General features: G+C 39.1%; 1 protein-coding gene across 4 annotated transcripts in view; it reads right to left on the minus strand.

Annotated features, from left to right (window-relative positions):
• The window catches only part of SLC4A4 (solute carrier family 4 member 4), a 387,105-nt gene that overhangs the window by 76,175 nt on the left and 284,035 nt on the right, over positions 1-26,895 (minus strand). For all 4 annotated transcript variants that reach the window (XM_072624425.1, XM_072624427.1, XM_072624426.1 and 1 more), the window contains exons 10-13: positions 21,990-22,144; positions 21,281-21,394; positions 18,333-18,507; positions 4,503-4,636 (exon numbers count right to left, since the gene is read on the minus strand). In XM_072624425.1, the coding sequence (XP_072480526.1) occupies positions 4,503-4,636; positions 18,333-18,507; positions 21,281-21,394; positions 21,990-22,144 (578 nt within the window). The remainder of the gene's footprint in view (positions 1-4,502; positions 4,637-18,332; positions 18,508-21,280; positions 21,395-21,989; positions 22,145-26,895) is intronic.

Below are 26,895 nucleotides of genomic sequence, written 5' to 3' on the forward strand. Positions count from 1 at the left end.
GCTTCACAACATTCCAGATAATAAACTATATTTATTATATAATGAATTTCTTCCAAATGATTTAGAGACATCCATCCATCTATCCATCCATTCATTCAACAAACTTTCATTATTTGCTTTATGAGACCTGGGATGTCATTAGTATAAGGGAGCTGATTGCATCTTCCAGTTTTAAAGATTTGCCCCAGACCACAAAGTCAGTATATGTCAAAGGTGGGACCTTAAGTGAGCTCTTCCAGGAATCCAAGTCAGCTTTCAATCCACTGGGCCATACTGTTTCTTATTACTAAATTAATTATTTATCAATTAATACTAAAATTACTAAATGTTTCTTGAATGAGATAAATACTAGACAAAGCAAACTGAGATCTAAAATGAGTCATCAGAATAATTAGGAATCAGGGCTTGTTATTTCTAGGTTTGCTCCTTATCCACTTGACCAAGAGATCACCCATGAAAAGAAGTGTTAAAAGTATTTTTTTAATTGCACTTATCTCTGCTTCTCTAATAAGGCTTGCATTCAACAATCTCAGCTTCCTCTCCAAGGTGTTAGAATGTTTATAAGAACTGTATTAAGAATAATATCCTTTTGTTTGAATAAAGTGGAAACATTATCACTTGGGAAAAGGAGAGACAGGAAAGATTCCAATTAGGAAATCTTTCAAAGAACGGAGATACCTAGACTAACTGGAAAAGGAAATACTTGGGTCTGGGTGACTAAAACTATCTTATCTGGTCTCAATCAATAAAACCAGTGGAAAACAACAACAGAAATGATGTGCTGAAAGTAGGAAGATGAGAGAATAATAAGATATGGGTCACTTCTTCAGCAACTGGAATAAAATTATGAGCCAGAAGACGAATTGACCCTCCCACCACAGTACGCTTTATGAGAAATCATTCACTGTACACACAATGTTGTTCTGTCATTTCAGTTGTATCCAAATCTTGGTGACCCCATTTGGAGTTTTCTTGGCAAAGATATTGAAGAGATTTGCCACTTCCTTCTCCAGCTCATTTTACTGATGAAGAAACTGAGGCAAACAAGGTTAAACTACTTGCCCAGGGTCACAAAGTTAAGAAGTGTCTGAGGCTGTATTTGAACTCAGGTCTTCCAGGCCTGGTACTCTATCCACTTAGCCACCAGCTGGATCATGTGCATCCTACCACTAATTAACTATATGGGTTAACAGAAAGATCACTGGGTTTGGAACTCCTTGGTACTTCCCTTTTTCTTTTCCTTCTGTCTCTGTATTGTCTGAACATGCTATACTCTGAGCATTTCCCCCATTCTTGAGGGATGTCAAAAGGCCCATCTGCCTCTTAAGTCAGTGACAAGTTTCTGATCAGGATCATGGCTTTCAAACCCAAATGGACATTCGTGGTCAGGTGGTCCAATCTCCTCCACTTATAGATAAGGGAACTGAGACCCAGAGAACCTGCTCAGGATCAAACATATTGCAAATTATGGGGCCAGGACTTGATGTCAGGCCTTCTGACTCCAAATCCAACATTGTTTCTGCTCTAGTGGTGGTGGTAGTTATAGTAGAGGGAGGAGGAGAAAGAATAATAAATATTTATGTAACCCTTAAGGTTTGCAAAATGCTTTATAAATGTAGCTTCCTTTGGTGTGGACAATAACTGGGAAGTAAGAGCTTTTCTTATCCCCATTTGACAGATGAGGAAACTGAGGCAAACAGAGGTGAAATGACTTGCCCAGATAGTGAAGGTCTGAGGGTGGAGTTGAACTTAGGTTTTCCTAAGATCCTAGCTGCCTGTACCTGTTCCTACCTTTTCCTTTAGACACCAGGAGCCACACTAAGGAGAGGACTGATAAAATTATTTTTACCATCATAACATTTTAATAACACATACCAAACAATAATAATAGCAAAGTAGTTTGATCAAAATAAAGGCAGGCTAGGACATAACAGAACTATTTTGTTTGTTGCGTTTGTCCTTCATTGCCGAAGAAGACCATGCCACCAGAAATGATGACATGACTTGCACTTGACTTTGAATGAGTGAGGGAGGGCTGTGCAGGTCACCAGCCTCACTTTTCCTCCTGAGCCATCTGGATCCAGTGACCAGATATTGATCAGGATGACTAGAGATGGCCCAGGATGCACTGGGAGACCTTGTGCTGGATTTAAAGAAGTCTGTGCACTTCTCTTTGACATTGTACTTCTAATCAGATATAATTTCCAGACAAATCATGGAGCACTTTGTGTAGTTTACTAATTATGAGATATTTGAAGGGCAAGCGAGATATGAATTTACTCAGTAAAAGGAAATAATTTCTATCTCAGAATTATCTAAAGGAAACCCGCAAAAACATGTTCTCCAGATTAAGGCTCTGATGGCTTTGCCGCTTGTAATTTTTTGTGAAGCGGCCACCCCTGTTTGTTCCTGTAGAGGGAACAGACTGGCTTAATCTTTCCACGAAGGCCTTCTCCTCTCACACAGTGAGCTTTCTTCAACACAGAAAACTTTTTGACTCTTTGCTGTAAACTGGTATGAGTGGAATTCTTTCTAGAGTTCTGGGAATTAAGATAAAGAAGGGTCATATAATAACAAGGAATTCCAAAAGAAGTAAGGAAAAGTTGCAGCGTTAGGTTGAAATATAGGACATGAAAGTTCATGCTCACTCAAAACAGCCCTTAAGGGACTAGTTTTGAAAAAATACTAATTACAATAATAACACAATTATATTTAGCGTTTATGTGGTGCTGAAATATAGGAATTCATCTGATTTTCAGATAGCACAGTGGGATAGTTTTTGTAGATGGGGAACCTGGATTCAGATTCAGCCTGATGCTTACTACGTGGGGGACCTTAGTTAAAAATGGTTTCTCCATTTGTAAAGTGAGGTGTTGGATTTGTCGATCTATGAGGTTTCTTTTCACTCTAGATCTGAAATCCTCTGAAATAGCTTTGTAAGAGAGCATTATGGGTATTGCTATTTTCAATTTGTACATAAGGAAATGGACTCTTATTCAGGCTAAGGGTCACAAAGCTATCAAGCTTCAGAGGTGACTGTTCACCTCTGCCCCTCCTCTCTCTTCATGTGGCTTCCACTGGACTATGTGACTCTGGAACACACCCCTAAGTTACCCTGTCAAGAATAGGAGAGGGAATGAGGAGCCCCACTTTATATCAATTTTCTTTTTTTAAACCGGCCTGGTTACTTTCTAATATTTCCTGCTGTCAACATCCATGCCTTTTATTCTTAGAACATATAAATTGGAGTGCCCTGTTTCTCTTGTCTCCTAAATCCTCAAATCCCATTTTTAAATACATCTCCCCTTAAAATTAATAGGGACATTTCAACATGAACTACAAACTATAGGAAGAAAACCCAGCCCCCCTCACCCCAAAGAAAAAATATGGTTGTTTTTGTAGCTGAAAATTTTTGCTTTCCATCTTTGGGGACTCCAAATGCAAGGTTTTTTTCTTAATTCTCCCTAGTTGTTGGTCAGTCATTTCTGACTCTTCATGACCCCATTTTGGGGGTTTCTTGGCAAAGATAATGGACTGGTTTGGTATTTCCATCTCTAACTCATTTTACAGATGAGGAAACTGAGGCAGACAGATTTAAATGACTTACCCAGGGTCTACTCTCCTAGCAAAAATGAATAAATACCATCAATGCAGTGCTCATTTTATATCACTTTCTCAACGAAGTAGCTAACAAGAACCCAGAGTCTATTTGTAGATTTTACAGCACTATGAAGGACAAAGTCCTCTGTAAATTAGAGTCACTTATTTGATGAGAGGAAGAAGCTAGAGACTTACCTAAGGGGATAAAGTTAAGAAGCAGAAGAGCAGGGACTTGAACTCAGATCTGCTTACTCTAAGGCTCTTTCCATAAGTATTTACTGCCTGGCACTACTTATATTTCCTACTATAATCTGTGAAAAAATTTAACTCTTAGAATAAGACTTTCTCTTTTTATGGATAGTAAATGAGGATCAAAAGAAGTCAGAAGTCACAAGACAGGATTCTGCCCCTCCTTTGTCAAAAGTAGACCTTAGTTTGAAAAGGCCAACACCCCCTACTGCATCCAGGGTCATCTCCAGTGATCTTGATCCATATCTGGACACTGGACTCAGATGGCTCCAGAGAGAAAGTGAGGCTGGTGACTTGGCATGGCCCTCCCTCACTTAAACCCAATTCACTAGCAAGTCAAGCTATTATCTTCCTGATGTCATGGTCCTTTTCAAGGATGATGAACAAACAACAAACTATTTTGTATTAAATGTTACCCCTTGAGTTATGCCTGATAGCTAATGATTGGCATCATTTAGCACATGTAGTATTGTTATGTCTTTGTGGTTCCAATGAATTTTTGAAGTTATTTTCATTTTCATTATTTTTGGGGAGAAGACCTGGGTTTTCTCTAGTTTCTCCAGAATGTAACTACTCTTTCCTGGGGTAATTGAACCGTTTCGACTAGATATGAATGTGCATGTGAACAAATGGAGACACTGGGCTATACATACTTGCTGAAATTAAATAACAGCCGCTCAAAGACAAGGACAGGTCCTGTACTGCTCAGGATAGTGAGTGGTTGACCAGCAAAAAGACAAAAGATGGCTCCAGAGACGGCCGTGCCCAGGAAGCTCTCCAGCACACCCTAATATAGACAAAACACAGGCATTAACAGATGCACTTTTTTTCTGCCTTATGATCTTATTCAGGAATAATCACTAGCAAATTCATTATATAAAAAGCTTATGCACCATATATAACAAACCAAACAGAAACAAGATGTGTAAACAGGTCGTGATGAGTGCGAACAATGCATTCCACCAAAATGGTCGCATTGTCTGAGTTTGTGCTGTATAGTTCCCTTGGGATGGAACTAGTGACCATACATTACTTAACTGTAACTTTGGATGAGGTTAATTTGAATACAGGGATTCATTGTTCATATTGAGACCTGGCTGCATTTTACATTAGATGTGAGTATTACTGGGGACATTAAAATTTAATTGAAGCGTCATCAACAGAGACACAGCATAATAGACTTTAGAAGCCATTTAGCCTAGTCCTCTAATTTTCCAGATAAGGAAACTGAGGTCTAGAAAGGTTGGATGACATACCCAAGGTCTTAGCTGCTCAATAATAGAACAGGGGCTGAAACCAAAGCCTCATCATGGTGAAAACGCAGATTTTTTTTTTAACATTTTATTCTTTAGAAAATGCTCTACTTCCTCTTCTGTTGGTGATGATTTGGGAAACACTTTCAGAGTTAAAAGTTCAGCCCTGCTTCACTTAACTTCCAGATAACTACTAGCTCTGTGACCCTGAGCAAATCACTTAACTTATGTCTGCCTCAGTTTCTCCTCTCTAAAATGGATCTAATAAAAGCACCTGTCTCCTACAACTGTTGTGAAAATCAGATGCAATATTTGTAAAGCACCTGTAAAGACGACAGAAATGCAAACTTTTTGTTATTGTTAAATCATTTTTCAGTTGTGTCTGACTCTTCGTGACCCCATTTGGGATTTTCTTGGCAAAAATACTGGAGTGGTCTGCTGTTTCCTTCTCCAGCCCATTTGGCAAATGAGGAACACAGGGTGAAGTGATCTGCCTGGGGTCACACAGCTAATAAGTGTCCCAGGCCAGATTTGAACTCAGGAAGATGAGTCTTTCTGGTTCTAAGTCCAGTACTCTATCCATTGAGCCACCTGGCTGCTCCCAAATGCTGGTTATTGTCATTAAAATAAAAGTTTCTTGCTATCTTTTTGTTTTTACATAACCTACATTTCCTCAACACATTTTGACATGTTGAGCTTCAAAGCTCAGTGCAGAAATTTTAAAATATTCTCATGCAAGGAAGCATCGTTAGTTAACTGTAAAGAGAGGTTCAAGCTATTTATAAACTGAAAAAAATAAGAACCCTTTTTTTCTGGCTCACTATATTGGGATGCACTGATACAGTGAGAGAGGACAGAGATCACTATGGAGCTAGCTATTTTAGGTAACCATAAATTAAAAAGACAATTCTACACCTTAGTGGAGTAAATCTCTTGAAAAGCTTTTAGATTTTTGGATGGGCTGATATTATGCAGACCAAGGGCTTGGGGTGGACTGGAAAAGCAGGAATGGGGCCAGGTTCTTCCAAATCCAAATAGATGAAACCAAAGCACTGGGACTACATTTCCTACCATCCATCTCGCCCATCCTATGCTCCTCCTCTTACTTCATGTAGAAGGAAAGGGAGCTGATAATCCAGAGGAGAAAGGGGAAGAGAAACAAGAAAGAAGATTGTCTCACAAGAAAAGAAAAAGATAAGAATTATTTCAATCCTTTATCTCCGAATTCATGTTTTGAGTAAATCTGATTAAAATTCTACTCTACATCATCTGAGGTTGGTCCAATGGTGGTCCCAAACAATATGGTATGGGAAGCATTTCTCAGTTGAGACCCTCTCTTTGATCCACGTGTCTCCAGAAATCTTGAATTAACAGAAGTGGATTCCATTGACTCAGCACATTTTACTGAATCTAAAACACAACATCCCTAAGTTTATTTGGAACATCATAATGTATGCAATGCTACCTGTGGTTAAACAAAAAATTTAATCTGGCCTCTGAAGCAAACAGAAAAGCCAGTCTGGACCACAGGCCTTGCAGACTGGAAGAAATGAAGCCAGGGAGAATAGAAATCACTCTATAGCAAGAAGAGTTTTAGCAGAAACTTAAGCCAACACCTGTATTGGCAGCAACCTATATTTCTTTCATCAGTTGTACAAAGTATGTGAAAGATGTGTTGTTGAGTCTTTTCTGTTGTATTTGATTCCTTGAGACCCTATTTGGGATTTTCTTGGCAAAGATATTGGAGTGGATTGCCATTTCCTTCTTCAGCTCATTTTTCAGAAGAGGAAACTGAGGCAAACCCGGTTGAGTGACTTGCCCAGGGTCTTAGGCCAGATTTGAACTCAGGAAGATGAGTCTTCTTGACTTTAGACCCAGCATACTATGCACTATGAGATCATCTAGCAGTCCTTATATGAGAGATACAGCTATGGAAAACCTACAGACATTATCAAGCTTATAAGGAACATAATTAAACTATAACAAGTTAGGAGCATTCATATAACATTGGAAGAAGACTTTTTAATCTGAAATGTTATTTTTTGCTATTTTTTTACTCTTGTTTTTTGAATGTTTTTCTTTTGAATCAGTAACTGTGACAATAGGAGAAAAATTCAAGTTGTCATGTGGAAAGGAGAAGGCAGGAAAGTGTCAGTGAGGAGAGAGAGGGCATGCCTTTGTCCTTCAAATGGCAAAGCAAATTCACCATTTCTTTAATCATTTTCCATTAGGTCAAAACCAGTTTTTGCATTAGAATTCAAGCTTCCTGTGAGAAAGGACTGTTTCATTCCTCAGCTTTGTATCTATCCCCAGTGCCTATGCACAGTAGGTGCTTCCTAATTATGTGTTGACTGGCTGACTGATTGATCATAATCAAGCATAGACAACCAACAGCTGGGGAATATTAAAAACAAAAAATAATGAAAAACAGCATCACCTTATTTCAAGCCTATATTTATTTTTAACCCTTGAAATACTTCTGATCATTAAATGAGATTTTTTTTGTTAATCTTAAGGATGATTATGCAGAACGTTCAATGATACAATGAAACCTCTTTAGATTAATCTCTGATGCAGAAGTTTGGCCAGGAAGAGTCTGGTGCCTTTCAGAAATGGCCAGCTGCAAATATGAGAATTTTTACAAATTAACCAAGGGAGTCACTTAGATAAGCTTGGAGCAAATCAAACTAGAAAGAAGGAAACGATCCTTCTACATTGGTCACCAGGCATATGACAATAAAATTGAAGGAACAACTGAGGCAAATAGCTGGAGAATTCAAGCCACCTTCTGGCCCCCCTCAAGAACTTTCACATCCAGTGAACACAACTGACGCTGGCCTTTCCTAAAGTGGGTTAACCAGATGAACTGTTTGCTTTGCATACTCAACTCTCTTTCACTCACCTAGACAAATGTCAGGTATCCCTGACACCTTTCCTGAGAGGCATCATTACACTCTCATCTATGTTCCAATTCACCCCTTGGCCTTCAGATCATTGTCAGTCAACGCATATATTAAGCATTTACTACAAAGTAGGGGCTAGGTGGCAGGCACAGTAGATAAGAGTTTATCTCTGACTGCATGACCCTGGGCAAGTCACTTCACCCTGTTTGCCTCAGTTTCCTCATCTGTCAAATGATCTAGAAAAGGAAATGGTAAATCACTCCAGTATCTTTGCCAAGAAAACCCTAAATGGAGTCACAAATGACTGAAATGACTCAACAACAAAAATTGGGGGGCCACAAGATGGCACAATGAATAGAGCACAGGCTCTAGAATCAGGAAGGTCTCAGTTCAAATCTGGCCTCAGGCACTTTCTAGGTGTGTGACTCTGGGAAAGTCACTTAACCATATTTGCCTCAGATGCCCACCTGTAAAATGAAGTGGAGAAAGAAATGGCAAAGCGCTCTAGAATCTTTGCCACAAAAAAAAAAAAACCAACCCAAATGGGGTCACGAAAAGCCAGACGTAACTGGAAAAATCACTGAACAACAACATGTATCAGGTACTGTGCTAAAAACTGAGGGTACAAAGAGAGCAAAAAAAAATCATGAACATAGATTTAGAGGTAGAAAGGATCTTAGTGGCTATGGAGTCCAAATCCCTTATTCTACAGATGAAGGAATTGAAGCAAACTCAGACAGCCAGTTAGTGTTAGAGACAGTATTTGAACGTAGGTCCTCCTGCCTCCAAGGCCAATGTTATAATTATCTCTGGCTGAAACTGGAAGAGGAAGGATGCCTTTAAAGCCAAAGAAATTATACCCCTCCCTGAGGTAAGTGTGAGCTGGGCTTAAACAAAGAATTGGCTTGTCTGTCAAGCCTGGAGGAAAGGTGATATCCATTGCACTGAAGAGGGTAGGTCATGAAGGAGGTGACACAGGAGGTGCAGTTGGCATGGAGACACTTCATGTGGTTTCTTAGCTAGCCTGAAGTGTGGATTCCCAGAAAAGCAAATGGACTGATGTTCACATGCAAGTAACAAAACACCTTCGAAGGCCAAGGCAAATGATTTTAGAATTATCCACCATGTTATGGATTCTCAAGATAACAGAAGGTGATGGTGGTGGATTACTTCAATAGAGTAGAAGGGGAATTTTTCAGGTATGTGGTTTTTAAAGGAGGAACTTTGGAGAAGTTTTCCCCAATGAGAACTGTTTGCCTAAGAAAGCTTAACTTCTGCCAGGTAAAATGAAGCAAATTATTAAAAGTCACTGGAAAGAACAAATGTCAACAAGCATTTATTAAGCACCTATTATGTGCACTGTGCTAAGCACTGGGGCTGGAAAAAAAAACAGGCCTTCTCCTCAAGAAGCTTATTATATTCTATTGGTAACACAACATATACTTAATTAGATGTTCAGTCACTTCAGTCATGTCTGCCTCTTCACGACCCTATTTGGGGTTTTCTTGGCAGAAATACTGGAGTGGTTTGCCATTTCTTGCTCCAGCTCATTTTATACATGAGGAAACTGAGACAAACAGGGTTGAGTGACTTGTCTAGGAGCATACCTCTAGTAAATGTCTGAGGCTGGATTTGAACTCACAAAGATAAGTCCTCCTGATTCCCTGCCCAGAACTCTATCCACTGAGCCACCTAGCTGCCCCCACTTAATTAGATACATACAGTATAAATAGATCATCTGAAAGGGGACCAAGAAAATCCTTGTGCAGAAGGTGGACTTTAAGATGAAAATGAAATTACCTAGGACTAAGGTAACTTAGGACCCTTTGTCTTCACCCCAAAACAACTATTCTGTCTCTAGTTGTCTAAACCATATCTAGTGGCTTTCATAGAAAATGAAAATCACCCAATGAAAACTTAATGGTAACAAGATAGTGATGTCTAAATTAAGATGACACTACATAATCCCACTGTGAAGAGGAATTCTAGTGGGTGCTCAGAAATGATTCTCTTTCATTTAAATTTGTAATGGCTTTAGAGAAAAATCTAAAGAATGAGTGCAATTCTTGTTCACAGATATAATACTTAAGACAAGTTTTGTAAAAATGTCTTTTAGGGACAAATTATGTGTGCAGTTAAAAAAAGAAATATCACCAACAAAAGTGAGATGATGGAATAGGGCTCAGGCAGTGACAATAACATAAAAATAGAATTTCCAAATGTATTTTACCATCAATTGAATAGTCCCCTTAGAACGTATTGTTAGGACTTATAAAAACCATCACTCAAAAATCAAAAAAGTTTCTTTATTTTTAATTAAGATTTATGGCCCTTTGAATCAATATTTATTGAACTGGAGGATAATAAATTTATTCTTCTAGAAAGGAGAAAAATTGTTTTCTTCACTTAACCATGATCATTGTCCCAGTTAATATTCACCAATAATATAAATTTGAATGTGCCTGAAAGTATTTTTCTTTTCCATATTCCCTAAAATATTCGGTTCAGAAGAGCACTTCTCTGTGAGGCACAAAGCCTTAGAGTAAGGTTGAAAGGTAATATTTGCCATTTGGGGGCTTTGCATATAACTCAAAAACCATACCAAAGAAGTTGACTGGATCTTAGGTATCCCCTTCTGGCCATGCCTTGGCTCAAAATATGCCAACTGTGACAAGTTATAATACGGAATAGGATGGGGAAAGGGGCTGAGCCTGTGATTTTGTTGATACAGGGAAGGCCCAGATAAAGAAAATCCCTTATGGAGGTGCATCTTGACACCCCCTTGGCAACACAGAGTCATAGGGAGCTGTCCAAGGCACTAAGAGGTTTGCTCAAAGTTCCACAATCAGTATGTGACTGAGGCAAGATTTGAATTCAGCTGGTTTTAAGGCCAGCTTAGTATCCTCTGTGTCACTTGACCTCTTGTGGGTCCTGTTTGTCATCTGAGGGTAAGTGAGTTTATAAAAAGAAAGCACTCCTTGGGACTGTGGAGTAAGGAAGGGAAGAATTTGAAGGATAGTCTAAGGATAAAGAAGGGAAAAATTAACGTCTTTTCAACCATAGTAGGATAATATGATCATGTATTCACATTATTTAAGAGTCAGAAGAGATCTCAGAGGATATCTATTCCAACCTGTGCCTGAATAAGCATCCAAAGTACAACATATCCAACAAGTGGTCACCCAGCCTTAACTTCAAGACCCCCACTGAGTGTACATAGCACACTCAGTATCTGGCACATAGAAAGTACTTAAGAAATGCTTGTTGACTTGACTGATGATGGTGGAAAAGACTAGTCACTACTTCACCTCCCATGACACTCTGGGGCAGCTCTAATTCTTAGGTGATGAAGCCTCAATTCACTTCTTTACATCTTCTATCTATTATTTATAATTCTGCTCTAATGGTGGACTCCTATCCACTTACCTAAAAAAGTAGAGGGGAGGTGTTCCACTAATTTTCCAAATTTTATATCTTGCCAAGGGGCTCTTAACCTTTTTCTTTGTGTTACAGACACAGTCTTTTGAAGATTATGGAGCCCTTCTAAGAATAATGTTTTTAAGTGTATAAAATAAAATGCATAGGTTTACAAGGGAAAAAACAACCTATACTGAAATACTCTTATCAAAATACATATTTTTGAAATTCACAGAGCCCTGGATAAAAGTCCCTGTTCTAGAGGTTTCCAGTAGCTACAAATCAGCACACGAAATCTAGCTAACTTCTGGCAAATGGAACCAGTCATTCTCAGAAGACCAGGTCAAGCTTTAACTCATGCTGTGAAGAACATGGAATCCCATGATTACAGTTCTGCCCAGATTCTAATCTCTCAGTGCTCCAGAATTCTGGGAGAACATTCTGATGGTCACAACATGTCCAAGGTTTGTATGCGGCATCAGTCTGGTCAATCAGTTTGAATGAGCATCATATTTTGTAGGGCTCAATCCAGGTCACTGGAGCTACCAAGCTTTGTCTAAAACATGCTACCCTAAGCTCTGTAGAGCTCCTTGAGCTTTGTCATTAAATAAATCAAGATTAACCAAGGATGCTCTGAAAGAAAGGCATCTATGTACTCCATATCACTTGTTTCAGCTGAGTGAGACCTCTCTGACAGAAGGTTGACAGCATGGTTTGCTTGGACAACAGTAGTTCCTTGACTCACAATATTTGCACAATGCAAAAGTAACAAGTACAATGTCTACCTGCAGAGTGACAACGAAGGCACAGTGTGAACAAATTGTTCTTTCTTCAAGTGTGCTGCTCCCGACAGCACAGACAAAAGTATGACTTCAATTGCCCAGACTGTGAAGAGCAGACTTTCACCATTTTCCTACAAGCACTGGGAAATGGCAACCTAATGTCTCAAGAGGGGCCATTCAGAGTAGGGTGCCAGTAGAGTTTGGGGGCTCGTATGTCCTGATTTAGTTCTCAAATAGTCAAGTGACCTTCATGAGCCCTGACCTGTGATGACTTTGAAACATTAAAGAAGTCTCTGCATACCAACTTCCATTTCCAACCCAGGACCTCTGGGCAGCTGGAAAGGAAATGCTACCTTGTGCAACCCAGGGGGATACAGTGGTACAGTCACTTGATTTGGAGACGGAAGACATGCGTTTGAATCTTCTCTCTGCTGTATGACTTTGGATAACTATTTTTAGAAGCCTCCATTTCATCATTTGAAAATGAGAGGGTTAAACCAGATGACCTCAAAGGTCCCTTCCAACTCCAGACCTATGAACCTCTCACCTTATAAATATGCATTCTTTCCTTGTGCCCTTGCCTCCTATTTCCTCCAGATGCTTGCCCCTTCAATCATCTTCTTATCCACTGGTTCTTTCCCTGTTTTCTACAAACATCCCCAGGTCTTCCTCATTTAAAAAAAATCTTCAATTGATCATACCATCCCCTGAAGCTATCATACTATCACTGGACTAAGTCACCTCCACAAATGACTCTTCTTGGCCACCACAGATGATTCCTTGGTAAGTACATATAGACTCCTACATACAATCTCTTTTTCTGTTCTACTATGTATATAAAATATGTTTTTATATGTTCTTTATTAAAGTCAGAATATAATAATTTTCAAAAAATTAAGTAAGGAGTCTGTACTTGAGAGGGACAGGGAGGAAAAGGAGGAAGAGGAAGAAAGATAGAGAAAAAGAAAGAAAGATCTTTCTTGATTCTGCCACTTGCCAATGCTGCCTCATTATCCCCATATAACCATTTCCTTTGTAATATATGCTCTTAGTACTTATCTGTGAATGTACCATATCCCCCAAGTGGAATGTAAGCTCATTAAAAAAAGATAGGCACTGTCTCATTTTCTGTCCCTCTGTCCTCAGTACCTGGCACACAGTCATTTAATAAATGTTTATTGATTGAAAGTCACATGACCCATCCCAACCAATAGCTCTGCTGTCCAAGGCTCCTGTAATCCAGGGTCAGTGAACTGGAATTTATTTAGCAGTTACTTTTGCTGGGCACTGTGCTAAACTCTGGGGATACAAAGAAAGGCAAAAAACCAAGGTCAAAGTGATTGGTGCTATCAGCCTCAAAACAATTAGATGCCAAAGCATCTTCTCCTTCCCAGCCATAAACTAGTCACTCTTTCTGGTTACTTCTCTGTTCCTTAAGTTCCTCATCTGTGAATTAGAAATCATGACATATGTGTGTGTGTATACATAGTGTGTGTATATATGTATATATGTATGTATATATATATTTCTGCAGGTTAGTCTAATGACAAATGAAGCAATGACTCCAACAATTCAGCTCAGGTAAGAATATTTTTACATGCTAGTTGATTTGAAAGACTTCTCATTCCTATTTTATTTCCAGTGTGGCAGGCTGCCTTGATAGGCATCAAGACATTTGTTAAGAGGGCAAGCCAAAGCGGTTTTTAGCCAGTGCCAGTAGAGGACTTCTATCTAAGTAAACCAGTAAATCTGCATACCAGTCTTGTAACATCATCCAAAAAGCGAAATAAAAAAGTTGGGAAGGAACCATTCTAGTTGCAGCTATGCTGGCTAATCTTCTAACGTTCGCGACTCCTTCAGAAATAGGTTTAACTGTTTTACCAGGAATCAATCAATATCAAGCTCATTGGCCTGTAGTTTGCTAAAGTTTCAGAAAAGGCAATCCTTCTTTTTGAAAATGTGGACATTTGCACTTCTCCAGTCTTGTGGTACCGATCCTATTCCTCATGATATTTCAAAATTTACTGGACAACAGCTCAGCAAGCCTATCTGCCAGTACACTAGCTCATCCTTCATCTGGGCTGGGTTTTTTAAGGGTTCCCTTGATAATTCTGTACTTGTCTTGACTATCAACTCTCGCTTAGTTGTTTTTGCTTTGTCTTTTCCAGTATAATGATATTTCTCTTTGGAAGAAAAAAGACAAGCTACATAATGATGAGCTGTTCAGCCTTTCTCTCCATCATCAGTAATCAGCATCCCAGGCAGAAGAATCAGTCCCAAATCTTGAGTTGGCTCCATCCCCTAGTGGAGGCCTGAAAGGCCTTAACCAGATCTAGTTGGGTTGGTGGAAGGCCTCCTGGGAGACTCCAGGTGCTTTCTTGGCTCTTTCTCCTGCTGCGGCTGAGTCATGGGTTGGCACTGCTGTGGCTTTGTGTCTTACTGTAATACCCTGTTGGTGAAGCTGTGAGATTGTCCAACTCTTCTGTGCATCAACTTGAAATTATACAAGAAAAGGAACTAAACTATATACCTTTTCACCCACTGATTCCACTAGTGGACATTAAGTCCAAGGAAATCAAAGATAAAAACAAAAGGCCAGTAATCTATACCAAGAAACCGTAAAAGTACTCTTTGTGGTAACAAAAAAACAAAAAAAAAAACCTTTCAAAAAGTAGACATCCACTGTTTAGAGATAGTTGAAAACCTTGTATGAGTTAATAGAATATTAATGTGCAGTAAAAAACAGTGAATAGAAGGAATTCAGAAAAATGGGACAATTGTTATGAAATGAAGCAACCCTTACAAGTAGAATCAAAAACAATATATAGAAATGGTTACAACTATATATGTATCTACAACTACATACATGTATTCATATATGTACACTAACATATATATACATATATTATATATAGACATGACCGCTATATATACATGTCTATTATATATACACTACATATACACATGTATTTATATATATACATGCATACAATATATGTACACACAGATATATATAATCACCCAAACTCTAAATAACTGAAAAACCAATTTGAACAAGAGATAATGATACTTATCTCCTTCTTCAAAGCAGAGAGGTGGGGGAGTACTAGGGCAAAATGTTGTATTCATGGCCAGACATTGTCACTGTATCAGATATTTTTGCTTACTTGTATTTTTTTCGCATAAAGGGGGTATATATTCTGGAGGGGAAAGTATTTCCCATTGGAAATTATTCTAACACATTGAATACAGATTGAAGCATACTTTTAACTTTATTTTTCTTGAGTTTTTTCCTGGTCCATGTTTTCTTTCACAACATGACTATTAGGGATATTAGGGATACGTTTTGCAAGCCTACGCATGTATAATCTATATCAAATTGTTTGCCTTCTCAACGAGAGGGAGGGAGGAAGGGAGAGAATTTGGGACGCAAAGTTTTAAAATGATTTATAAAAATTGTTTTTACATGTAACTGGGGAAAATTAAAATACTAAATATTTTTTTAAGAAAAAAAACTGATTGCAAAACATTCATTGTGAGAGTATTTACCCTAGAAATGGGCAAGTACCACAAATCAGGGCTGGATTTATTGTTTGGTTGATTTTCTAGGCTTAAGAAAGTGATTAATAAAATGTTAATAATACAAAAAAATAGAAAATCTGACACAAAGGAAAGCTACCTGAATAAAACATAATTATTCAAAAAGCTAATGAATGAATAGATCTGTTTAGTTTAATTGATTAAATATCACCCTAAAATAGAGACATATATGTATGCTTGCATGTATGTGCATATATATACATACATACATTTGTTGTTAAGACGTTTTTCAGTCATGTCCAACTCTTCATGACCCCATTTGGAGTTTTCTTGGCAAAAATAATGGAATGGTTTGCCATTTCCTTCTCCAGTTCATTTTACAGATGAGGAAACTGAGGCAAACAGGGTTAAGTGACTTGCCCAGGGTCATCTAGCTAGTAAGTGTCTGAAGTCAGATTTGAACTTAGGAAGATGAGTCTTCAGGACTCCAGATCTGGCGCTCTGTGCTCTATGGTGCCTCCTAGCTGCCTAGGTGTATATGTGTAGCATATCTAACTGGTTGTGTGAGCCTGGGCAAAAATCACTAAACCTCTGGCTGGCTCAGTTTCCTCATTTGTCAAATAGGGATAATAATAGCACCTATTTCTCAGGGGTGCTGGTAGGGCAAAGTGAGCTAATAGTTCTAAAGTACTTTGCAAACTTTATGGAATTATATAAACGCTAGCTATTGTTATTATTACATAGCAATTTTATATTCTGTTCATGACTGCCTACGTTAATGATATTGGCCATGTGAATTGACTCATTTGTTTCTCTCCTTAAAAAAGATTATAATAGTGGTTTTCTTACTAGAATATTCTCTGAATTCTCTAATAATTTTAAATAATAAGTTACAAAAATGTATCCCGTGAAATTTCTGAAAAAAGTTCTTTTTTTTAACAGTATATATGGTGTGATGGGCAAATCATTGGGCTAGTGAACAGGAGACCTGGATCTGATGCTAATTACATATATTCCCAACATCTTTTGGGGTTCAGGTTTCCTCACTGATAATACAAGGGAGTTACCACTCCCAAGGTTCACTCAGACTCTTTGTGCCCGACCTGTGGTAGAACATTCTGAACTCATACTGGTCTGATAAGCCACAGTTGCACGCATTGTATCTTGACCCCAACATAGTGAAGTCACTTGGGTCCTCTGTGAGAACAAAGGACAACAGCCAGCCAATCAACCAACCAACCAAGCAGAGAGGGAGTTAGATGAGATGAGTCCAAAGAGCCTATCCAGCTTTCATTTTTTTGTCTTATAATCTCCTGCAGATTTTTCTTAAATAATATGCTGCTTAATTTCATTTACAGTATGATTCAGATTGCAAATACTAACTAATAATATTCTACTTCTACTCCATTCTCTAGGATATACTGTGCCTACTGCAAAAAAGTAAGACTTATAAATAAATCTTTACTAGCATACTGTAAAAGTACTCAAAAGTCTTAACATAAAGCTATTATTAAAGCTCAAAATCACACTAAGACTTTTGGGACACCCTGTTATATACTTTGAAATACATCCTCCAGAAAGGAATAAATCTTAACAAGGATACTACATATAATGTATGTATATGTGTACATATGTATATATAAAAAATACAAATATGCACACACATATATATGCTATACTATAAATGTGTGTGTACATTTCAAAGACTATCTACTGTATTATTTGTTAAAGCAGATATTAACCTTAAAAATGCAAATAATAGTTAAGAGGTACATAGAATTTTCATTTGACATAGATTTAACTGCCAGGTACACATTACAATAAGCCATCCTTATCTTATCTGAATCTATAGTATTCATGGTTTATGTGACATTAAGTTGTGAAGATTTTTGCTTATATTTTTCAAATCGTGTTTTTAAAAAAAATTAATTCTGATATTCAGTCATATTTAAACAGTATGTATGATCACAATTGTGTTTCTTCCTTTTGTCCTTACACTATTGTCTTAAGGGTGTAAAAAATGTAATTGTGCACCTTCAGTCCAGATTGGTAAATTGAATTGAGGAAGGTTCTTTGATACACCAGAAAGCCCAGATTCTTGTCCCATTTTTACTAATAGCTGCTGGGTGATCTTGGGTCAGTCACTTGTTTTATTTATGACTCAGTTTCCTCATTTGTGAAATTAGAATAATTTGATACAAAAATAACATGAGCACAGAATGAAGTCCTCTCCATAAAAATAACTTGAGTGCCAAGGCAAAAAGGAACTACGTAAACCCATTGTACAAAACCCGGACTGCTGAATGCTCCAACTCTTGAGAGGAGGCTTTTTCCTCATTTCCTTTTCCCCTTCCCCCACCCTCACCAACCCTGACTTGTAATTCCAGGCAGATTCATGGAGCTATTTTTGCCATCACTAGAAGGCTGGAAATGCAGCAGCAGGACAGAAGCAAAGTCAAAACAGGATCCAGCAAAAGAAAGTCGAAATCATGCAGAGTGACTGAGAGGCCATCTGCTCCTGACTGCGCTGGCAGGGCGAGGAAAGCAATCTGGCCTGGCTATTTGTAGACTCAGAAATTACTACACACCTGCATGTTTTCCGTGGCATCCCCCAGCAGTCCACCGAAAGTGATCGCATTGGTGACCGTTGCCAAATAAATGAAGAGAATGGCAGAAAGAGCTTGGATATTTAAAGCATCGTAAAAGTCGCTGGCAAAAAATGGTACTTTCCTCTTTATGTCCTTAATTAATCCACCACAGAACCTGGGGAGAAAGGAAACACGATAATGTAAAATAAATTACAATAAAAGGAAGAGAAAGTAGAGTGATAGATGAGGTAAAAGACTAAGATACAACCAGCTGGCCTGTCTACAACACAGGTTCACCACCTTTTTTGTCTGATGGATTCCTTTGGTAATTGAAGTGGATGCCCATGGACTCCTCAGAATGCTTTTAGATAAACAAAATAAAATCCGTAGGATTACAAAGGAAATCAATTTTGTTGAAATACAGCTATCAATTTTTTAAAAAATATAAGTTCATGGATCATAGGTCAAGAACCCTGGTATATGGGCTCTTGAAATCACTAAAATGCTATTTCTTGACCACCAAAGAGCCAAGTATTATCAAAATATTGAAATATACAGAAAGAAGATCAGAGACGATATAGTCTTTTTCCTACTTAGCAGATTGGTAGAACAATAGTAAAATTGATAGATAACTCTCCTTTTTCATGGGTCATTAGGTCTGACTTATTTTTTTGCACAGCATAGAAAAGATCTATTGATATGAGGGAATGTTTTCCTAATGATAATGAGCTAATAGCTTAGATTCATCAAATTTTGTTTGGGATAAAAAACTGAATCCTATATCAGAAACATGGAGAGAGAGAAAGGAATAATCTGCTGCTCCAAGTTCAACTCCTTTCCAGACTTCTTACCCGCCTCCTTGGTCCTTTGTACCCTAGAGAAAACTCATGCATTGTTCCCCTCCCTGACTGGGGACTTTCTAGCCCAGATCAGTGTTTTGGGGAGGGTCCCAACCTTATTTCCTGTACATGCTTCTCATTTCTCTCTCCAGAGTTTTCTCTTTCTCCTTGCCAAGGAGCTTTTCTTCTTCATCCCACCTCACTTTCTAGTTCTCCTTTATCTCTTGCCTTCCCCATTAAAAGATAAGCTCTAAGAACTATCTTTTTTTCCTTATATTTGTATTTGCAGTACTAGGGATATAATAAGCTCTTCATAAAGTATCTATCTTTATGTGCATCTATCTATTTCTTTTCTTTCTTCCTTCCTCCTTTTTTTTCTTTCTCACTGATTGGTCAATCATAGGTTCTAGCCCAAGTCTCACTTGCTCTTTGTTTGGCTTTTGATGGTTCAGAGTGAGTGTAAATAGTAATTGCTTCTGTTCTGGCCAGAAACTCTGAGGGGCTTCCCCTCTCGGGATGGATCTTTTGTGAAGGCAACCTAGACCATCTTTTGCCTCATTTCTTACCTAGCCTTAATCACTGATTGATTAATCTCAGGCAAACTGAGACCTGGGAAAGACCTTAGCTTAAAAAGTCCAAGGTCTCTCACTGCATCCATGGCCATGGCTGGTCGTCCTGACTTATGTCTTGCCACTGGACCCTGACGACTCTGGAGAAGACAGTAAGGCTGATGACTTTGCACAGCCCTCCCTCACTTAAATCCAAATTCACACACAGATCAAGACATCACTCTCCTGTTATTGTTGACCGTCTTGGAGAATGAAGGATGAACACAGTTGTGATGAACTGGTAAATAGAAGAATTTAAAGATTTAACTTTTTTCCAAAATGAAAGAAATCTCAGTGTCAAGTGAATCTTCATTTCAGAAAAGATAAGCCCAAGCAAGGTCACAATGGGACAGAACTTGAGACAGAGCTAGCTTTCCAACAGAGCCCATCAAACCCTGAGAATTCCTTGCTTCATAAACTGATCGTCTGAGGTCAGCTTTTACCCTGTCTGAATCCACTCGGTTCCTGGAAAGAGTTGGGGAAGAAAGAGGAGCACAAGGCAAACCAGTTAAACCTGAAACTCCAATTTCAGGCCAGATAAGTGACAACTAATTTTAAAGCAACTCTTTTCTATACGCCCAATCAGTTACCAATTAAGGAACAAACACTGATTAAGTGCCTACTATGTGCCAGGCACTGTTCTAAGCCTTCAAGATACAAAGAAAGGGAAAACAGCTGTGCCTTTAAGGTAACTCACAGTACAATGGGGGAGACATTACACAAATAACATGGTGCATACGAGATATATACAATGGAGATGGGAGGTAATCTTGGAGGGAAAAGGCATTAGCAGCTAGGAGACAGAGAAAGCTTCCTGCAGAAAGTGAGTTGAGCAAAGTGTTGAAGAAATCCACATGGAAGAAGAGGTAGAGATGGAGATGGAGAACATTCCAAGCATGGGGGAGAGCCAGTAAAAAGATAAGGAGATGGAGAGTTATGTCTGAGGAATGGCAAATGGTCCAGGATGGCGGGACTGAAGAGTACATGGAGGGGACTGACGCATAAGAAGACTGGGAAATTTTCAGTGCCAACTCTTGCCTAGAGACAACAGGGAGCCATGAGTAGGGGATTTATGTAGTCAGTTCTGTGCTTTAGAAAACTAACTTTAGTAAGTGTGTAGAGAATGGATTGAAACAGGGAGAGATAGGGTCAGGGACAGTAATTAGGAAAAGTTGAGAGATGATGAACTAGTTTACTAGCTGTGTAAATGAGAGGTAGGAATGTTCACAAGAGATGTTGTGGAGACAGAAACCATAAGATCTGAGTGCAGCTTTATAAGGAAGTAGAAAAGGGTGAAAGGGACATGTGAAATATGATAACCTTGCATTTTAGGGGCTTTGTGGTTATAGAATACTTTCACATTTGAGACTTAGAAGATCAAGGTAAGTCGGTAGTACAAGTAGACTTTTTTCCCAGTTGACAGATAAACTAAGGCCTAGAGAGGTGAGGTCAATTGTCTAAAGTCACCCAACTATGCAAGCCAACTGCATCTACCACTCACCTTCCTGTTCGCTGGAGTTCTTCACAATCCCCATGCCCTCCCCCTCCATGTCCTCCATCATGGGGGGTGTCACCATTCATCTGCACATTCTCTCCACCTGAGTACATATTCTTTCTGTACAAGATCAAAAGAGCCCAAGGGAAGGTTAGTGACATTCACTCATCTGCTTCAGAGATGTATCACACATTGGCTAAATAAGAGAGGTGAGCCTACCTAGAAACTCAGGAAAGCAACCCGTATGCTAATCAACTTCTTTCAATATGCCCAGAACCACTCTTCAGAAGACTCTGTCCTTAACCAGAATTAGCCCGTATCTAGTGGCCAGAATAGTCATACAGCATGTGGCAGGGCTGGTGAAACATCCCAGTGGTTTTCAGGTTACCATGGAATGCTTAATAGTGCAGGCCCTCATCATTTCACAACTGGACAAGTACAATAGTGTACAAATTGATCTCCCTACCTCAAATCTCTCACAATTCCAAACTGACCCTAACTTTGATTCAGACCAATTAAGTAGATATTGGCAGTTGTCCTCTGAAATGCAAAAACACTCACCCCTCCATTTTACCAGTAGAGGAAAACAAGACTCCAAGAGATCTAAGTGATTTTCTTGAAATAAGCCATCAAGTTCAGTCATTTGGGAACACAAAACAAAATAGTTAATCCAGTCTCAACTCTAGTGGTTCCCCCAATTCCCTGACATGTTAACCTTTTGTCTGATGAAGGCAGAGTTTTTGGAGGCTCTATCCTAATGGTTGGATCCCATTCTCCTGGAGGAAGGACAATAACTTCATCCAAGAACTCATCAATCCCAGCAATCAGGTCTTGCCTGTCCTTTGCTTTGTAGGCAATATCATGGAACACCTGTAGGGAAGAGACGATTGGTATTGTTTTAGATAAGAACTAAGCGGTTCATACCACATCAAGGTTGGATGGGGGGAATGTTGTACCCAATAAAATTCTCTATTCATCTTCTTCTCTGATGCCTCATCCTAGCATGATGGGAGCCTTGGAATCTACATCAGAAAAGAAGAAAGATCTAGCAAGTTCTCAGATCATAGGATCATGGAAGTGACCTCACAGGCCATCTGGTGTGACCTTTTCATTTTTCCACATTAAGAAATGGAGGTCTATGGAGATTAAGTGACTTACCAAGGTCACACAAGTAGTAAGTGACAAAAGTCGAATTTAAACCAGGTCCTTTGACTACAGACCTAGCTTTCTTTCCACCTGTATCTTTTATTTGAGTTTACTTCAATGTTGTCACTACCATTAGAATGCAAATGTTTTTGCCTTTCTTTGGATGACAAGCATTTAGTTCAGTAGCTAGCAGAGAACGAGTATTTTACAAATGTTTGTTGATTGACTGATTGGCCACACAAATTTTTTAGCCAGCCAGAACACTTCCTAAGGACCATATTCTGTGTCATACTCCTGTGTCAGTAGAGAGAATACTCACACAAATGAAATCATGGACCGTTTAAGTGCTGAACTTTAAGTACAGCATAGCAAACTGATCAATTTGCCCCATGGTCCCATTGAGATTTCCTATTTGTAGCTGTTGCTCAGTCACGTCCAACTTTTCATGACTCTGCAGACCACAGCATGCCAACACTGTCCGTGGGGGTTTCTTGGCAAAGATATACTGAAGTGGTTTGCCATTTTCTTCTCCAGTGGATTAAAGAAAATGGGTTTACATTCTAATAGTAGTGACATGTAGGTAAAGTCACATAAAAGATACATGTGGGAAGAAAACTAGCCCTATAGATAAGAGACCTGATTTGACCAGGGTCCCACAGCCAGTAAGTGCCTGAAGTAGGGTCTGAATTCAAGTCTTCCTGACTCCTGGCCCAGTACACCATTTAGCTGCCTCCATTTCCTATTTAATTCTGTCAAAAGTATTCAACATTGGTGTTTACAACCCTGTTTACAAGCTCCTTCCTTCCTAATATTCTCTCATAATTGAACAATTTCCACTTATCCCCTCTATGTAACTGACTCCCCGATCAGTTTTGACTTAGCTCTTGCATTCCAGCCTCACATTTCCAAGGGCAAGATGAACATGTCTACCTGAAAGTCCAATTGCTATATCCCACTCAACATACAAAACCCAAAGGAATTAACCTCCTCTATGTCCCCAAGCCTGCCCTTCCTCTCATTTGCTCCATATCTGTTTTAGAGATTATCATCATTCTCCCACTTACCCAGGCCTAAAGATTTAAGGGTTATACTTTTACCTTACTCACCCCTCCCATGGCCAATCAGTTGCCAAGTCCTTTCCATCATACAGATGCAATATCTCTCAGATCTGTCACCTTCTTTCCACTCACAATGCTCCTCCTCTACTCTAAGCCCTCACTTCCAGGCCTCTTAATATGTTTTCTTGTCTGTGATTTCTCTCCATTGTAAATTATCCTTCATGCTGTGACTGGAATAGTCTTTCTAATGTCAATTTTCCCTCTCTTTTTCCTTAGGAGTTCACTGCCTATCTTTCTTATCTTGGTCTTCAGTGTGTTGTTCTCCGAACTCATGAATAAATGCTTCTGCAGTAGTAAGAGGCTAGGTTTTAAAAGTATTTATGAAGACTACAGTTGTCATAGCATAGTCAATAGAGGCTAGACTTGATATTAGCAAGACATGGTTTCAAGTACTGCCTCTTGGAACTAAATAGCTGTATGGGAGTGGGCATCTCTCTATCTCAGGCTCACATCACTCTCTGGAACTAAACATTAAATTCAATTAAATTACAGACAGACTGAAATTGGTACTAGTAGAGGGAGGTTAGAGCAGCTAAGTGGCACAGTGGATAGAGTGCTGGGTCTGGAATCAAGAAGACATCTTCCCAAGTCCAAATCTGGCCTTAAGATACTTACTAGCAGTGTGACCTTGGCCAAGTCAGGTTTGCCTCAGTTTTCTCATCTGTAAAATGAGCTAGAGAAGGAGATGGCAAACCACTCCAGTATCTTTGCCAAGAAAACCTCAAATGGGGTCACACAGAGTCAGACACAACTGAAATGATTAAACAGTAGAAGGAGGGAGGTTATTGATCTCTGACTTGAGTTGAATTATCCAGGCCATCAAGGAAGACCATACCTTTAACCTCCAGGGATTTGTACTATACACCTTGCTAAAGAATCTAGATGAAAAATTATTTGGGAGAAGAATATATAAGAATATCCCTGAAATAGAAAGAACTAAACAAACAATCACTAGTAAGTCAGCAGGGAATTCAGGCTGAGTGTTGGAAACCAGGCCAAGTCTTGAGTATTACTTAATATTGCTGTACACAAGAAAGAGAACAAAAATAAGCAAGTACGCTGGGACAAATTTGATACTTATTAGGAGCATAGGAAGGAATGGAATTTGAACAAAGAGGGTGGCTACAGTGTGGTGGAAAGGTGCTGATGGCCCTCAGGAGACCTGTATTCAAACTGTGGCTCTGGTATTCAGTTGGATACCTGTAAATAAATCTTGTAACTGTTCTTTGCCTCAGTTCCTTCATTCATAAAATGGAGATTAAAAATACTTGAACCATCTATCGTACAGGACTATGAAGAAAATGTTTGGTAAATTCTAAAACCCCGCAGGGTTGTTAACTATTATTTTAGCTCTGTCACTGGGTTAAATCACAATTGGGGTAGCTAGGTGGTGCAGCAGATGGAGCACCACTGCAGGAGTCAGGAGGACCTGAGTTCAAATCTCCTCTCAGACACTTGACACTCACTAGCTGTGTGACCTTGGGCAAGTCACTTAACCTCAATTGCCTCCTCCTGGGCCATCTCCAGTCATCCTGATGAATATCTGGTCACTGGATTCAGATGGCTCTGGAGGAGAAGTGAGGCTGGTGACCTGCACAGCCCTCCCTCACTCAAAACAAAGTCAAGTGCAAGTCATGTCATCATTTCTCTGATGGCATGGTCTTCTTCGGCAATGAAGGATGAACACACACACAAATAACAACCAAACACTTCTAAGAGCAGACAATCTGGTGAGCAGAGAGGGCACCGAGGTGCTGGTGCAGTGGATAGAGCGCTGCACCTGGAATCAAGAAGACCTGAGTTCAAATCTAAGCTCAGACACTTAGTAACCATGTGACCTTGGGCAGGTTGCTTAGCCTTGTTTGCCTCGGTTTCCTCATCTGCCAAATGAGCAGGAAATGGCAAACCACTCCAGTATCTTTGCCAAGAGAACCCCAAAAGGGGTCACAAAGAGTTGGACAGGACTGAAATGACTAAACTACAATAAGACTATCGATCCCATTTATAAAGACCTCCAAAAGAGTCGATTTTATAACTTCTCTTGGCAATACATTTCTTTATCTGACAACTTTATAGTCCAGAAATTATTCCTTAGGGCTATCCTTGGTCCTTCCTGCTATATAAATCTACTTTGTCAGCCCTCAGTGGAATAATTTTTGGTTATCCACAGACCATATAGGACATCCCCAAAGTCTTAATAGAGGTTTAAATTGTTAAAAACTGGTTGTTTCTAAGGCAGTAAAGCTTTAAAATACACCAAAACTCCAGGGAAATTCTGTATTCTTGAAGCCTAGGATTAAGTGACCCCTTCAGCCTTCCCTTCCTCAGACTAACAAATAATAGAGCTAGCAAATAAACAGGAAACTGTTCAAAGAGACCAAACCACAAAATTTTTCAAAACGTCAATATTTCACCTCAGCAGGAAAGCTATTTTCTGTCCTTGAGATGATAGAAACATTTAGTAAAGACAGAAAGAAACAAAGTGAATAGTAATGAAGCCAATCTGTCCCCCCAAGAGAAAAATGGTAGAGATGGCCATCAACTGGGGTTTTTGAAGGTCCCTACAGGACATAACAGGTTGTCACCCAGGACAATCTCACACTAGGCAGAAGGAAATGGACAGGATCCCATGAAGAAATTGAGACACCAAGCAATTAGCCAGCCAGAAGCCAGAAGATGACGGCTGTGATCACCACACAGAAATGACACTAGTGTCCTGTAGGGTAATATTATAAATGATAAAGAATTTGAGTTGAAAACAGCTTCAGAGATATCCTTCCTACTTTAAAAATGGGGAAACCAAGGCTCAGCATTTCTGACTCCACATCAAAATTCCACTAATCCTTACTGCCTCTCTCTCCTTGAATAGCTTGCCTACCCACTGTAATCTTAAAATCAACAAGGTCTCAGTTTCACCATCTTTGAAATGGGGATAATGTGTTTGGCATAGTATGAGAATTAACGGAATTACATCTTGATAGCCTATGGTTTCCAATCCAACTCACAAGCCTGTGTCATTTCCAAAGCACTTAGTGCTGTCCAGTAGCAGCTGGTATCTCATGTTATAAGATTTCTCTTCTTCTTTTACACTATTTCTGTCCAGATGTTGTGAGAGAAGTAACAGGCTCTTACAAGGCAAGAAAACTCAAAGCAAAATGTTTATTTTCTACTAACTAAGAGAATGGTTTGCATCAAGTGTTTCTCCTTGGGCCAGTCATTTGGGAAGTAATAATAGATAAGTCAGGATACATAGTTTCTCAGAATAAATGTGTTTTCCAAAAAAAGACATTAAGAACGGAAACATTAATTTAATCCAGTTATGCTTTTCAAAAATTTAAATGCAAAGAGATTTGAGGT

The sequence above is a fragment of the Notamacropus eugenii genome, chromosome 7, assembly GCF_028372415.1.
Source record: "Notamacropus eugenii isolate mMacEug1 chromosome 7, mMacEug1.pri_v2, whole genome shotgun sequence".
NCBI lineage: Eukaryota > Metazoa > Chordata > Mammalia > Diprotodontia > Macropodidae > Notamacropus > Notamacropus eugenii.